Genomic DNA, 16704 nt, shown 5'->3' on the forward strand with positions numbered 1-16704 from the left:
TAACTCAACTACTTCAGTAGCTGAGGAAAAAATATTCCATGGTTTGATTTTCCTCTAATATTGATGACATAGTTGTTCAAATATTAATTGTTTTAAGAAGAATTTACAAAATTGAACTATCACAATACTTAAAGGCTGCCATCATTATTCTAAATTTAGAGTATTATGCTCTGGGATGAAAATATTTTCTCCATCTAAAAATAACTGATATGGGTTTAATCAAAAATGCTGCAGCCTGGGGCAACCTTATACATCCACATTATCACTATCTGTTTCAGCAAAACCATCATAAAATAAAGGGAGAGATATGGAAGATGTAGTCCGTGATTTATCCAGCTTCCTAGCATTATTTTCATTAAGCATTGATGCAATAAGACCTTCCTTCTCATGTGTTTCTTCTTCAAAGACAGCACTGTTATAATGTTTATGACGGTAAAAGAAAGATTTCTTTTTAAAAGAACGCTGCATCAAATACTTTCTGAAGGCCCTTTGAATGATAAGAGCCGATACCTCCTCTTGTTTTCTTTTAAGAGTTGTAGTAATTGGCTTGTAAGAAACTTTAGATAGATTGGCAGCCATAAATTTTTCTTCCATGTGTAATTCAAGACCATCCAAATCTCCAGATTCTCCCAAGACCCTTTTAGTGAAAGCAAGCAAGATATCCAAGCAGTGGATCTTATCTCCACTAACTATAGGAAGGTCCATGGATATGAGCTGAATTTTATTAGGCTTTGGAATGCGTAAGGGTTCTGACAGAGCATCTGCAAAGTCTGAAAGAGCAGAATATTCAATAAACTGTGTTGCCTGAGGATCAAATTTTCCCCAGGTCTCATAAAACATATCAAAGTCATCCTCACAAAGAGGATCTGTGCTTTCTTCAGTGGCAACACTGAAGTTCTCTAGAATGACAGCTATGTACATATTTACAACAATAAGAAATGATATAATGACATAGCTTACAAAAAATAAAATGCCAACCTCCTTACTTGTGCAATTTTTTTTCTGTTCATCTGTTAAATTTAAGTTGGGAGCACATGAATTAGATCCTTTTAACAGAGGGACCAAAAGACCATCCCAGCCAGCTGATGTTGTAATTTGGAAGAGACAGAGAATGCTACTATCAAAGGTTTGAAAGTTGAAAAGGTTATCAACCCCACCTTCCCAGCCAAGACAGGCGAAGTTCGTCATGCCCACAATGGCGTAAATGAACATAACCAGAAAAAGCAGAAGACCAATGTTGAACAGTGCAGGAAGAGACATCAGTAATGCAAAAAGAAGAGTTCGAATTCCTCTAGCTTTTCGAATTAATCTCAGGATTCGGCCAATTCGTGCCAAACGAAAAATTCTCAAAAGTGTTGGAGAGAACAAAGTTCGAAAGCCTTCAGAAAGTCCAATACCTTTGAAAAGAAAAAGAAAACAAAATGTCAAGCCATATCAGTGAAATTCCCTATTTATGTCCATTTTGTTATTTTCTGTGCTTTAGGTGCTGAAAGCAACATCGATCATATTACATCATTTTCAACAAAAACATTATCATCAATACTGCAATTGCTTACCAAAGAACTTAGGAAAAGAAAGACAAATTGTAATACCTTTAAATATTAAAGAAGTATCAAGATTATGTATAGTTTGGAAACTGCTTTCTCCCAGATTTCTCTAACTCAGGGGATGAAATTATGCATTGCTCAAGTACTTAAAAAATCCTTTTAAATCCATACAGGTCCTGTGCTGAAAGCTATGGGGCTTGTTTCCCAGCTGCTGTCTGATTGCCTCTTCTTCTACAGGCCTAAACCACATGCTAAATGTGAGACTGTCATTAATGCTTGGTACTTGAATGAGATCCCCGAAGAGCAAGAAGAAAATAAAGGGAAACTGTCTTTCAGTGTTTGTCCTGCAACACACCTCATTCTATGATCCTGTTATCAGAGTAATGATACCACAGTAATGTAAAATTATTACAAACAGAAGACTTAAGAAGTCAGCATTCTTCTGGGTTGCATGGGATAGCAAAGGGGTACTGTGCTTAGGGACGAAGTAGAGATCTCAGATCAGTTTTTCTTTCCCATTTTTTAATTATATGATATAACCTGAGACTGAATAGGAAGCACAGACCAAATAAACTGTGCAAGAAACTAAAGCTATATATGACCTTTTGTAGAGGAAATGATAAGCATCTAGTCTTACTTGAAAAGCAAAACAAAACCAAGCCAGTTTTAGTAAGACTTTTCAGAGTCACAAATAGTGGCCTGAGTTTAGAATGGTGCTGAGCAACTAAATTTTGCTGAGCTTTCTAACTCAGCCCTCAGGATCTGCTTCCTTAAAAGAAAGTCTGGAAAATGAAATAAACCTTTCTCATTTTTCATACAAATGTATTTTTAACCTGAATGTACTTTCACTGTGAAAACAAGTTAACTTGATTACATATAAATCAAAATCATTAAGACAACAGTTTAAGTACAATAACTTAGAAAATATGTTACTGTATTAAATTCCTATTCTGTTAAGTACTCAATAAAACTCAAACTTTAAAAAAAAATTAAAACTATCCATTTACCTTTTAGTACTCTGCAAAAATATAAGGGAAAACAAAAATATATCCTTTTAGAAGGAATCACTTAGCATATGGCTTGAAAAAGTACAATGGATCTGGAATGTATTTATCAGATCTATGTAAGTGGTTACTTCATACTGAAATTTGTCTTAGTATTGGTAAGACACATTACCTGATCTAATAACAATTGATACTTACTAACTAGTGAAAGGATCACAACAGCTAAATCAAATATGTTCCAGCCACTGGTGAAGAAGTAATGTCTTAAGGCTAGTATTTTTATGACACATTCCCCAGTAAATATCGCCACAAAAAAGAAGTTGATTTTATTAAGAACATCCTTGATGCCTTTCTGGCTATTTTCTGCCATCATAACGACCATATTTAGACAGATGAAAGTCACAACGGTAATGTCAAATGCTTTGTGCGATACTATATCAAAGAGCAATCCTTGGAACACATTCTGTGGAGAGAACAAGAAGAACTGCTTAACGCTACTTCTAAGACCCAGTCTACATTTGAATATTAATCAGATTTGTGCTTAGAAAGAGAATTTAAGAAAATATAAAATTAACAATAAGCTACTGGAAGCATTTTTTAGGTGATTTCTTTAGACCTTCATAGAAAGCACTCAGTATGCTAAGTATTTTCAGGTATGAAACCACGTTTCCTTAGGAAAAAAATATACAGCAGGAAAACATTCAGAGTATGTTGTGATTCTCTTTTAATAGAAATACTTATTGAAACAGACATTTTAGGATAAGTAATTCTAATTAAAATAACATAAGCAAGAAAAACTCCGAATAGTTACTATGTGAAGCCAGGCCTGGAATTAAATTTAAGAAACTATAAGAAATAAAGCATAAGATTATTTAAAAGTAAATAACAGCCACGGGGTATGTACTACTCACTATTCATTCTCACCTGCAATGATCTAATTTAGTTGCAGAAGCAATATCATGCAACTTAAGTAATCAAGTTCATGTTATGAATATCAAATACTTAATATGAACCTCTATAACTAGGTTGTACATTTGAATAGGTGATAAATAGGCTGTAAATTTCCTTAATTGATACCCACAAAGAAAGACTGCATTAGATGGAAATAAGAAAAAGAGAGTAAAATGTAAATACTATATTGAATGAGGAAGATGATGGGCTCTAATGTGAAGTTTATTTCCAGATGCGTGGGTACTGAGTTGAAATATGGCCACCATCTTTATATCTTCTATCATATTCTACTTAAGATGGTCTCACCAATGGTCTTGGGATGGGTTTTTGAGGTTTCTTAGATCCGAGTTTTTTTAGGGCATTATAGTACTTTTTCTGTTCCTCAGTCAAAAACAGATCTTTTCCACCTAAGTAAAGGGAAAGAAAGCTGTTCTTCAGATGAAGTTTAAGCAGTCAACTGAGCAAACACCAGCAAGTTTATGTAAAAAAAAAAAAAAAGTAAGTTACAGCTGTCACAAACAGGACCTAAGAGAGCACAGAGACAAAATGTGTCTTTACCACTTCTCCTTTTCCCCTTGTTGTTTGAAAAGATGTACTGCAAAAAGCTGATCAGGGTTCGATCATGAAAATCTAGTCTAGGCAGTGTTCCTGAGTCAGTTTCCTCAACTGTGAGAGCCTTTCTGAAGCTTTACAAATCTATTTCATATTTTTAAAATGACATAAGACTCATCAACAAGTAAAATACTTTCCATTTGTATTTTTGGGAAATGTAGAAACAGAAGTATATTGTTGGGCTAGCAAGTAAATGGAGGATTATTAATAAGCACTTTGGGACCAGATTCTACAAGTGGGGCTCCTCATAATGAGTTTCAGGTGCTCATCTTTTTCCCATCTATGCCACCTGTATTACTTAGCAATCGCTTTGAACTGAGTATTCAGAAGAAACCACACATCATTAAAGCATTAAACGATTAGCATTTTGTAAAACAAACATGTAACAATGTTCAGTAGGGCATCTGCACTTTGAATCACTGTAGAAAGACCTCTAAAAATTCAGTTTAACTTCCCTAAAAATTCAGTTTAACTTCTCTATATGGAATCTCAATGAAAATTCCCAAGAAACAGCAAAGAAATAAAAAAGGAGAAAAAAAAAAAAAAAAACCTACTTACAGCATGTACTGAGAAAAGAAAAAAGTGTTATGTCCACATCAACTTCTAGTAAGTGTTCAGGCTCATAAGCTACTGACCCAGTGTTGTTTCTGTCTGTTGGGATTATTATAACTGGGACTTTGTTATAGAAGGAAATTATTATAGTGAAGTTGGACTGTTGTTCCTCAATCCCCACACATAATTTCTCTGTTCAAATGCAGAGAGCAGAACTTCTTGTGGGCCTTACTGCTATCTATCTCTACCAAGGGCGGTAATTCTTTGACACTTGGTGTATAAGTCAACCTGTTGAAATAATAAACGGCTCCTGCAGAGATCCTGTCTTCCAAATGTGAACCTTGAAATTGTAAACCTCCTGTTGGGGTCTGCTTTTCTGGTATTTTTTTAATGAGCAAGATGCTTATTTGAGTTTCAAGTGGATTAATTGACTCAATTTCCCCTGATATTCCGGATACTTTAAGCCCCTAAATGAATCAGGGAGAGAGCTCAATTGACAAATAAGCTTGGCACAAAGAAGCTGAAGTACACCAGGGAAGGTTGACTGTTGCTTTTCTTTGGTTGTTGCATTTTTCATTCTAAGATTTTTGCCTTCCATTTCTTACTGAATAAAAAGAACAAGGAATCTAACAACTATGAGGAGAAAAGTGGAAGCAGTCAGTGCTTCATGGGCTTTAAGAAGAATTTCTAGACAGACTCTTCCTGGGGCCATGGCCTGCATCTCAATGAAGAAATTTTTAAAAACCTCAGTAAATTAATCTGCATATTTACTTAACTGACAACAGGATTTTTTAAAGTGTAGCTAGTTTTAGAAGAAATTCTGTTTAACAAGATCTTTTCAAGTTTCTTTACCAGTAAAGCAGTGGTTACTTCTTTCATGAGCAGCAGTGTTTCTTGATTATCCTTAACACATTTGTTAGGTGTTTACTCTCAGCAAAAAGGGATATTCTGTTTTCCAAAGCAAATCTTCAAAGCAGAAGAATTCCACTCTCCTGCAGCAAAATCTATACACTTTTTTGGCTTCTCTTTTCTAAAACTACCCACTCCTTCCTCCTCATCCTCCTACTTAGAACAAATTAAGGACTTGGCATGAAAATGGAATTTACAGGTAAATTACTAAAAGCTTTGAGGAAAAGGTGACTCCTATTTTCAAAACTTGGTATCTAAATATTATTTTAAATTTCTCCAAACAGCATTCACTTAATCAGATTTGGATTACAAGAGACCCTAGACCAGAAGAACTAGACTAGACTACAAGAATTAGCTCATGTAGTACTTATCTTTTTCCTTTGTTGGTTAAAATTGCTGATAACCACTCCAATGAAAAGGTTCAGCATGAAGAAAGATCCAAAAATAATGAAAATCACAAAATACATATACATGGCTAAGAATGCTTCAAACTTTGGCTGTTCATCTATCTGTCAAAAAAATCAAAACAGAAAAATAATATTCGTAAAAATCAGATAATCACAGCTTTATCATTTCCAATTTATACTAACAAATTTTTAATTGTCAGGAGGGATAAATTATTTCTACACATTTAAACCTTTATTCAGATGTACATGTAGAACAACTGTCTTGTTACTGTTTGTAAAGATAATTACAAACAAAGACATATAGCCAAATCCAGCTCTAACAAATTCTCAAGTAACAGATAAACAGTTCCAATAAGACATGATATACTGTGAATGCCTGGATTAGAAAAACAGCTCAGACTAAACATAATTGTGAACTGCCATCCCCTTGAATGCTCTCCCAGACAAGATGCAGTTTTAAAAAGCTAGCTCACTACGATCAGCCCTCCAAGAAAACATCTTTTTAATTAGCTATTATTTCACTACATTCAAGAGTACAGCAGCTGAATGAATAAGGAAAATGTAAAATAAATTAAATATAAAAAAGTTAAAACACACTATACTAGTGAGAAAGTAAGAAACAGCACATGGAAATAGGTAAGAAATAGTAATGATGTCAAATATAGGGAAGAAAACCTCCAGAAATAACTGCTAAAGATGCATGCCATTTTAATGCTACTGTACACACTTAAAAAAGAAGGAAATTTGCTTCACAGTCCCTCCAAGACCTTCTGAACTCTGTTCCCAGAATAAACTTGTGCAAAACTTGTAACATCTTGCCCTCTGCATTCTTGATGTAGTATGTTTTTGTGTGGTGTCACTCTATTTTGGCTAGCTTTCTCTTGTCTAAATTGCAGGTATTTGGTACTCCAAGGATTATTGTTTCACTGTGTAGTTTTATGCACTCATCTGCTTGTTATTTCTGACTTGATATTGCAAACAAAGCTGGAAAATTAATTGTATGGATAGAAAAGGAAAGAAGGAACGGGAAAAGAGCTAAACTTTCATTTTAGTGACATACATTTCGTGAATCCACTGCTGCATACATAATATCCATCCAACCTTTAAAAGTTGCCTGAAAAAAATGCATTAATAAGGTTATTATCACTTTAAAAAAATTTAAAATTAGGTAGAGCTAATATAAATGTATTTGGAGTTGTGCAAAAGTGAACAGTGTGCTATGAAAAACGTGCATCACTTCTAAAGATCTGCTTGAAAGTATGATTCACTGAAATTTAGTAAAGAGAAAAAAAAAATTCCTGAAAAGAAAAAAAAAGGCCATGAATCTTGTGAAATGTGTTTTAATGTTAGCTCTTGTTAAATTTAATTTTTTGTAAATTTTCTGCTTTTTGAAAAAGCAGTAAAAGTTTCAGCTTAACTAGCAAATATATCCTAAAAGGATAAAAACAATTTCTAAGAAAATAGCATACAATTCCTTCCTGCAATTTTTAGCAACTCTGTAGAATCATAGAACACTCTGAAGGATACAGGGCAAAGAATTTCATCTAGAAAAGATACAGGCATAACAGCCACTTTTAAAAATGCCTTTTGCTCCTTTGTTGTGGTATTAAGGAGATCAATAAATTACCATTCCAAAATTTCATGACTTATACAATAAAAGAAAAAATAGAAATATAAATAAGATGCATCATGCTTTTTCTTTCTCATCCACTCTAAACCAACTTTTACTAAAGAAAATGAGAATAACTTTAGATCCGGTAACATGCAGACTATTACAGATTTAATATGTTAATCAAAATTAAAACAAACCTGAAAAGCCTCAAAGCACAGTGCTTGATTTTAACTCAAGGCTGCATATGCTAAAGTGTTCTTTAGGAGAAAATGAGCATTTTACAGATAAGAAAAATGTTTATGGAAGCTAAAAAAATCCCCAATTTCACTGAGATGAACAGAAGCATAGTGGTGTCCCGTGGTTGAGCTGCTCAACACATTTCCTTAAAGAAAACAAAACTGAGCATGTTTTTATAGAACTTACCACTTGGAGAAGAGCCAAGTATCCCATCCCAACATTATCAAAGTTTACATCATTATTTGTCCATGTCCCATTATAGAAAATACAATGATCTTTGTTATCAATTAGACTGATATTTCCTTTTCTGAGTGTGCATTTCGAAAATTTTTTTCCAAGTAATTTTACTCCTGCAATGTTAAATAGGAGCCAGAAGACAATACAGACGAGCAAAACATTCAAGATTGAGGGGATAGCTCCCAAGAGTGCATTCACAACAACCTTAAATAAAAAGAATGAAAAGGATTAATTATTCACATTCAATAGAATACCTTCCCAGAAAACCACTCATTTTTAATTCTGTATCTATTGCAGATTCTCACCCATATAAAAACTAGTAGATGACAAATGTAAAGCCAGCCTTTAGCCCAACTTCAAGCTTGTCTTAACATGTAATTCCATGGTATCTATCTTGCCTTTTTGAGGAAGCAAGTAAACCAGATGGCAACCAGAATTATCCTTGGGTAGTAGAAATACATAAAATAAGATTATGGGTCTGTAGTAGCTATGGGATCTAAAAATCAGGTATAGGGGAATGGGTTGTATGATCTGCATTTACTACAGTACCATAAATAACCCCTTCTTATCTTGGAGGGGTTTTATAAGAGAACAACAGATTGCTCTCCATAACAAAATGAATCTCATCGAACAAACTGCAGACATCATCAACTCATCCAACATCAGCTGACTGCAGACAGCACATAAAGTAGAAAAGTTTGGCTTCCAGAAGACTGAATTGTTTTGGTCAGCAGTCTTCCTTCATTTAGGCTTGCTTGAGGACAAGGTGAATGCAAACCCATGATGAGCTTAAGTAAGCCTCTTCCAGAAATGGTACCAGTGAAAATGGGATTCCAGCTTTTGGTGTCTGTGCTGGTGACGTCAAGGGACCTGACACAAGCAGTGATTAGAACTTGTATTCACAAATCCAACACACTGATGCTGGCAGACAAGCCCATGCCTGTTGTCAGTGGGAATTTGAGGACCATTATCCAATTCCTTTCACCATTTTTCACCACTCTGTAGTGGGGCATAGTAAAAATCTCTCTGGAAATGTTTAATTGCTATCATTATGAGAAAATTCTGAGCTTTTTATCCTGGCTTTGGATAATATCCATATACTAGAAACATATAGAATGAAGCACATTGGAAGGGACCTCTGAAGATCAGCAGTTCCAACACAGATCAAGTTGCTCAGCACCTTATCCAGTCAAGTTCTGAATTTTGCCAAGGGTGGAGATGCAACCACCTCTCTGGACAATCTATTGTAATGCTATACATGCACACTGTCACCTTTTTTCCCAGATAGCTAATTGGAAAATCCCTCACAGCCAACTCATTCTCTCTCATTTTCTCACCATGGGCCTACCAGAAAACATTAGTTCCGTTTCTTGCATAACCTCCTATTAAGTAGTTAAAGACAACAATTAGATCCCTTACCTAATTAGATCCCAATCAGATCCTCCCTTTAACCTTCTCTTCTCTAGACAGAACAAGCTCCATTCTCTTAGCCTATCCTCCCCAGTTCCCTGACCATCTTGGTGGCACTTTGCTGGACACTCTCCAGTATGTTAATATTTGTCTTGCACTTGAGAGCCCTAAGCTAAACAAAATACTCCAGATTCAGCCTCACAGGTGCCAAAAACAGAAGACTGAATTGCTTCAATGTGCTGGCCAGATTCATGCTAATACAGCCCAATATGTGGTAGATCTCTCTGTTGCTCACTGACCAATGTTTAACATGCAGTCCACCCCAGATCTTTTTCTGCAAAGCTGCTCATTTCTCAGTGTGCCACAGTAACGTGTGGTTTTTCTGGCTCAGGTGCAAGACTTTGCATACGCTTTTGCTGAACTTTCTGAGGTTTCTGCAGCCCCTATCTCCACTCTGTCAAGCTCTCATTGCAGAGCAGCCTTGCCCCCAGTGTATTAACTGCTCACACCCAATTTTGTATCATCTGTGAACTTGCTGAGGACAATTTCTACCACATTCTTCTGGTTGTTAATTAAGCCATTAAGCAGTATTGGTGCCAGGACTGACCTCTGAGCCACTAGTAACCAGTTGCCAGTTAACCTCATCCCAGTGATCTCTGCATATTGAACCTCGCAGTTCAGCCAATTTTCTGCCTAGCTTATAGCTCACCTATCTAAACCAGATATAACCAATATCTGCAACCACAGATGGCTCCTCCCACCTCAGCCATTTCATCATAGAAGACAATCAGGTTTGAGGGGCAAAAACTGCCCTTCTTAAATTCATGCTGTCTATTTCTAACTGATTCCTTCTTGTCCTTCATGGCTTCCAGAAGGATTTGCTCCATATCCATACTGGGGTCTGAAGTCAGTGTCTCATCACATTCTGTGATCTAACACTGGTCAGATGATTTGCATTATACAAAATTTTACTTCCCCTCACTGACTTAAAAGATTCTAGATATTTTGCTCAGAGCTTTTAAAATTGAGTTAGAAGAATCCCCTCTCCTATTAAGAGAATTCCACCCTATTTAAGTTTGAAATGATTGTTATCTTTCAGATCCACCCTGGAGAATCCAAAATGTGGCATGCGAGCCTATCTAGATAACTGTCAAGATGAGTTGACATAAGCACAGCAGTCTAAAGAAGGGGAATTATGAATAGTATCCACTAAAGTAATGAATTAATGAATCCATTTTTTCAAGTCCCAATTTCTTGACTCACACAATGATAAAAAATTAAGGACTGACTGTGGTCACTACATTTCTTATGCCATGAAGATTGATAAACTTTCACAGTAAAGGTAAACTTTCACAGTACAGGTTTCTTTCTCACATTACAGTTTGTTTTCGGTAATAACTATATATATAGCTTCTTTTTTGTTGGCAAGAAATTAAAAATGGTTCCTATTTTTTTCAACCATATTAATTTTTTTCAGAAGAATTTGCCAAATACACTGGATGAAATTTTTCCATGTCTAAGATAAACCAAAGAATGGGTTTCAGAAAAATGCAAGTATAAAAAAATTCTTGTTTGTTCTGAAAATTGCACTGAAGCTGGAAACATGGAAAAATGTTCCAGTGTTCACATTACTATATGTAATAATTCCTTGTGGTAACACATTATAATTCAATTTCCTTATTTCATCTCTATTTATAAATTTCTGTGAAAGTGTTAGGTAATATTTCAAAATAACAACCATAAGATGTAAGTAGGCAATCTGAACCATGCCATTAAGTTCCAAACTAGAGATTCCAGTTGTAATTTTCACAAAAACTTCAAATGCAGCTATTACAAAATATGGACACACACCCCCAGTAGCCTTACCTTTATCCCTTCAAATCTTGACAAAGCTCGTAGAGGCCTCAATGCTCTAAGAGTCCTGAGAGATTTCAGGGCACTCCCAGATGAACAAGGTGATGTGTCTTTTGAAACAGTATTTAGTCCCCAGGAAACAAATGACAGCTGTGTTCATTGAATTGAAACTGAGTTTATTAAATGGTATGCAAAAAAAATATTTTATTTGTGTCAGTAGACAATCATGGGCTGATTGTTTGATCTCTGACCAGTAAGTCAACTGAAGAAGATACCCATTCAAAATTATCGTAATATAATTTTACTTCATTCTTTCCTAATATTTTAAAAATAATGGAGTTCTCTTGTTCTAATTTGAAACACTTTTTTTTTTCTTTTTTTTTCTTCTTTTTTTTCTTTTTCAAAACCAGTTCATATTATTTTCTTAGAATGCTATTATAACAACCAAATTGGTAATTATGGTAATTTTGTACACTACGAGACCAGAAAGGATTATTTAAATAAAATATTCCCATTTTCTGCATAGTTATTCTCAGAAGTGTATACAGTAATTTCTTACCATAACTTCAGATGGTGATGTGGAAACAAAAATTGTTTTTAAAAAGATATGCAGCTTTTGTTTTAAATTTTCTTAAGAGAGAAAATTAACTGAAAACATTAGAAAATTGTTTCAGTAATTAGTGGTTTTTTTCAGTTCATAATTTGCCTCTTCCTGTTTGAATTTGATATCTCATTGTCTAGCCATTGGTTATTTTCATGCTTTTCCTGTTTTGGACAGCACTGCTACTAATATTACAGAACTGTAATTGCAAAAGTCATGCTATATATTCTTTGTAAATAGCCGTAATATCAGATTTTTCTGATTTGTTGAAATTTCCTAGTACTTCACAACTTTCCATACTAACTATGCAGAGGCTATCAAACAGCTACTTTGACATAACTGGAAGTCAGCTGTTTAGATGTCCTTATTTTAAAATATTTAACTTCAGTATCTTCCCACTGTATTGCTGACAAGCAAAAAAATTTCATTTGTATATACAAGATTATGTTATTTAACTTTGTCTGAATTCAGAATAAATACATATATATTGAACACTGAATTTCCTCCATCTCACTATTGATGATTTCAGCATTTCTCTTTATAGCTGTATAAAGAATTGCTAGGATTTCTTTGGTTGCAAAGCAAAACATACTTTCCTACATGTTTAACTCTCTGGTAAATGATTTTTCCAACAATACTTTTCAATTCCCTTTACCATCTGAATTTCTTCTCCTTTAAGGAAGCAACTCTATTTTTTTCTGTTTCTAAATGCCGGAGCTGCCAGCAGCTTCACATTTTTCTTTTGTCTTAATTAATTTATTTTAATTTTATTTCTGATTGGTAATTGCACTCTCTCTCTACACTCGAAAATGTTTTTATAACCAACATGGTCCTCAATGACAGTGATACCTAATAAAATTTTCTTAAGCAACTTCTGATTATTACTTACAATTTCCATTTAAATTTGTCCTAAAGACTCTTTTGAATGGATTTTTTTTTCAGCTTTTGGAAACTGTCTTTTACACTTGTGTTTATTCATAATGAGATTTTACATGTAGTTCTCTATATAGAAAATATCAAAATGCAAAATGTAAGACAAGTTGAATATAATACTTACACATACAATGATGAAGTCAAGCCAACACCAGGCATTTGTGAAATAACTGTGCAAACCATAAGCTACCCATTTCAGAAGCATCTCCATAAAAAAGATATAGGTAAATATTTTATCAGCATACTCTAGAAGCATTTTTACTTTTTTCCTCTCCTGCAGGTGAATATCTTCAAATGCCTGGAATTTCAGAATTCAGTTTTAAAACAGTTCAGTAGTTTTATGGAAAAAATATTTTAAAATTGCACAAGAATACAGAGTTTGGCTTATTATAATCACTTCACTGTTTAACCTTGGCTACCTTGATTTCCATCCACTAGTCAAATCACTCATTCATTAGCAGTGATGCTCTTTCAAACTTCTAACTACTAATTCTTGCTTTGCTCTGAGCACTGAGCACTCACCACATAGTTTTCTATGCATTCCTTCTATTATCACTACCTCCTTTAATTTACTTTGAAGCCACGGACATGCCTGATGGTATGGTATCCCTTCGTTCTAGCTTGTTTAGGAAATTCCATAACAAACAACTTTATAAACAAATGGAAAATGGACAAATCCTTTTTCGCAAGAGGACAACAGTATCTTAGAAATGTGGAAGTTCTTAACACCACAATACATCTTTGATGAAAAGAAATTGTTATTGTTTTGTTATTTTGCATCTGGATACTAGCTAATTCTGTGTTCAACTCAGCCAGATCCTACAGTACATTAAATAGTAACTCAGTTTCCTTTCTTATGTCATTTTAGTTCCAAAGAGTACAGAGGAGCCCATACGGGAATGACAGGGAGTTCCCTTGGAGATGATATGGAAATTTTAAAGAAGATGGTTCAAAGCTATGGTTCAGTGGACAACCTAAACAATGCACACAGAACAGATCTTATTTGGAAAATTCTGACATCTACCATATAGATCACTTTCACACTAGTTGGTTATGTTCCTTCTGCACTATATAGTGTTTTGTTTAACAAATTACTTTCAGTAGACTTAGTGAATATGTTTTCAAATCAGATAAGATTTCTCTTATTCTTCAGTAGAAATGGATATAATCAGAGCAGCAATGCAACATTGTCACCTACCAGTTTACAGCCATCATCACTTTTAGATTCTGATTATTTTAATATTTGGATGATTTTAAATTTACATTTTTACTGAGCAGTTAGTCTGCTGTACCAATTTAGAAGTACTTTTGTTTTTTAAGCTTTCCTAAGTAATTTCAGGCCATGGTTTAGCTTCCTAATTAAGCATACAAGTGCATAAAGAACTATGTTCCATGAAAAAAATATGAAAAAGACTATGATTCCATATATTTAAATACCTTATCCAAGTCAGGGAGAGCCCTATACTCTTGTCTCTCCCTGGGGAGAGTAGAAGAATGTGAGAGCAGAAGAAATAAATTAAATAATACAATTCTTTTCTTTTACTGACAACCATCAACTCAAAATTTGAGGAATTAAATTAAATTTACCAGTGCTGCGCTGCTCAATATTATCATAAAAATTATAAAATTTTCAAACCAGTTATGTTTAACAATTCTGTAGCAGGTTTTTCTAAATTTCCACCAAGTTCTGCCTGGAAACTTAGTGATATCCACTACACAACATGGGCAACATTCAACACAACCTGAAAAGAGAAAGAACAGTATATTGGTTCCATGGAAAATGTGGAGACATGGAATATAAAAAGTCTAAAACATCTTAAAATGAACTTCTACAGGCTATGTGCTCTACAAAGAATGTGCTGTTTTACCTATGGGGTGATGCTGTGGCTGAACCTATCTAAAACTAAAGAAATGACAAAATTTGTAGACCAAAATAATCTCTTTTAATAGAGCAACCCATACATAGAAAAAGCAGAGATTCTTTCATGCCCACAAGCCCTTCTGCACAAAAAAGCCATTACTTCTATCTATCTAAAAAGCTTGCTTATTTTATTTTCTGCATTTATTCTTTTTGTTTTGAAAAGAGATACTACCTTATTAGTGGTTTAGTAAATTATTATTTTTACTGATTTTTTCACTTGATCGCACTGCAGAAACATTACAACTAGATTCTCTGTTCACTGTTTTGCACCAGAAATATACTTCTTCATTAATATGTAAAGGCAGTAGGGTCGAACCATGACAGTCAATAGTCTAAGGAGCAGTTCAGGCAACCAAAGGTAAGTGTCCACATTGGGATGAGCTGTACAGTCCTCTGAATTCCATTAGCTGTATTGACTGGATATTCACCCACTGTACTGGGAGCTCAAACAAACTCAGCTAAGTGCCATTTAAGATACCAGGTACCGACATAAATATCCTAACTGACTTCCAGCTGCCCCTTCAAAAGTACTTGGAGTGCCTTTGTTCATATACAAATACCTACAGTCTGATGCCTCAATATAAGACAGAATCACACTCCAAAGATGGCATTTTGCACAGGTGTTTAGAACCATTTTAGGCCTCTTCAGATATCTACAGCTTCTGTGCCAGCTTCATGCAGTTGTCTTGCATACACTCAGGCATATCACATGCTACTAAATGCCCGTGTTCACATATCCCAACCCTGCTCCAGTTCTGTGCTGGCTTCAGGCATATTTATTTGAGTTTTTATGTTTATAAGTAAGTGTCTCGGCAAACAGTTTCTGCCAATTTGGAAATGTTCCAAACACATATCTTTGAATACTGGTTCATTTGGTGTCACTGCAATACATAAAAGATTCTTACTTTCTGCAAAACAGTCCTTAGGTAGGTGTGACTTTTTAGGCTGGGAAAACGTCTCCAGAAGAATAACTGGATCCACAGTGCTGGCTTCCGAATAGCTACCAGCATCACATTTCTGAACAGCAGAATGGCAAAGAAGATAATTTATTTGCTTTTCATTAATAAGGTTGCCAGATTTAAAATAAATGTAATTTATCACCTCCCCCCCAAAAAAAATCTGCAGCATATAAATTATCTTAATGCTGCTGAACTACCAAAATAAAATTACAAATAACAGGACAGAAAAGGCAAATCCCTACTCATTTCTGAAAATGAAGAGAGAATTGGATTGGCTTGAAGAAATCAGAGTTTCGTCTAAAGTAAAGTTATAGCATAATACAGTCTCTTCTAAACATTTTCCTTCCTGCAAGTCCAATGTAGACCACTAGAAGAAATCAAGAAACTTATTAAATTAAACCCATGTAAACAAAGAGTAGTTTTATAGGTGTGTGAGTTACCTAAAGAAAACAAGGAAAACAAGTATAAAGAAAAAGTAATAAATCAATCTATCAGCCATAAAGTGTAAGTGCCCTGTATAACATGGAAAGGGAAGGCATGAGGATAGGGATAAGAAAGAGAAGACAGAAGAAGGGAGAACTGCCTCTGTTGACAGCCATGCTGCTCTACATTAACTTAAGGTCCTAGGGAACCTTCAACATAGACAAAAATGCAATTATTTAAATTCATGAGCATTTTAATATTTTTAATATTTTTTAAAATATAAACAGAATTAAATACTGTATAACAAACAAAAGTTCTGGCAACTTTAAAACCAGCAAATGCTAAAGTGGTTTGATTTTTGGAGGTAGTAATCCAGGGAGTTGCTGAACTTCCATTTAATTTTGTGGGTCACTGGAGGCAAGCCATGATTCTTCACCTTTTTTGATGTGGAAGGGTAGTGTATTAGAATACGCTAAGTTTCTAGACCAGAAAAAGTATGGTTGTTTTGGGATCCAGTTCTAGAGAACAAATTTTT

At 34.6% G+C, this 16704-nt stretch overlaps 1 protein-coding gene across 1 annotated transcript in view; it reads right to left on the reverse strand.

The window, feature by feature from the left end:
* Positions 1–246: 246 nt before the first annotated feature.
* Positions 247–16704, reverse strand: part of LOC141948671 (sodium channel protein type 5 subunit alpha-like) — a 48062-nt gene continuing 31604 nt past the window's right edge. Inside the window, exons 16-25 of the mRNA XM_074881828.1 lie at positions 15693–15804; positions 14454–14608; positions 12957–13164; positions 11345–11433; positions 8018–8272; positions 7043–7096; positions 5943–6084; positions 3809–3909; positions 2750–3014; positions 247–1397 (exon numbers count right to left, since the gene is read on the reverse strand). Coding sequence (XP_074737929.1) covers positions 247–1397; positions 2750–3014; positions 3809–3909; positions 5943–6084; positions 7043–7096; positions 8018–8272; positions 11345–11433; positions 12957–13164; positions 14454–14608; positions 15693–15804 — 2532 coding nt within the window. The remainder of the gene's footprint in view (positions 1398–2749; positions 3015–3808; positions 3910–5942; positions 6085–7042; positions 7097–8017; positions 8273–11344; positions 11434–12956; positions 13165–14453; positions 14609–15692; positions 15805–16704) is intronic.

This window comes from Strix uralensis, chromosome 1 (genome assembly GCF_047716275.1).
Source record: "Strix uralensis isolate ZFMK-TIS-50842 chromosome 1, bStrUra1, whole genome shotgun sequence".
NCBI lineage: Eukaryota > Metazoa > Chordata > Aves > Strigiformes > Strigidae > Strix > Strix uralensis.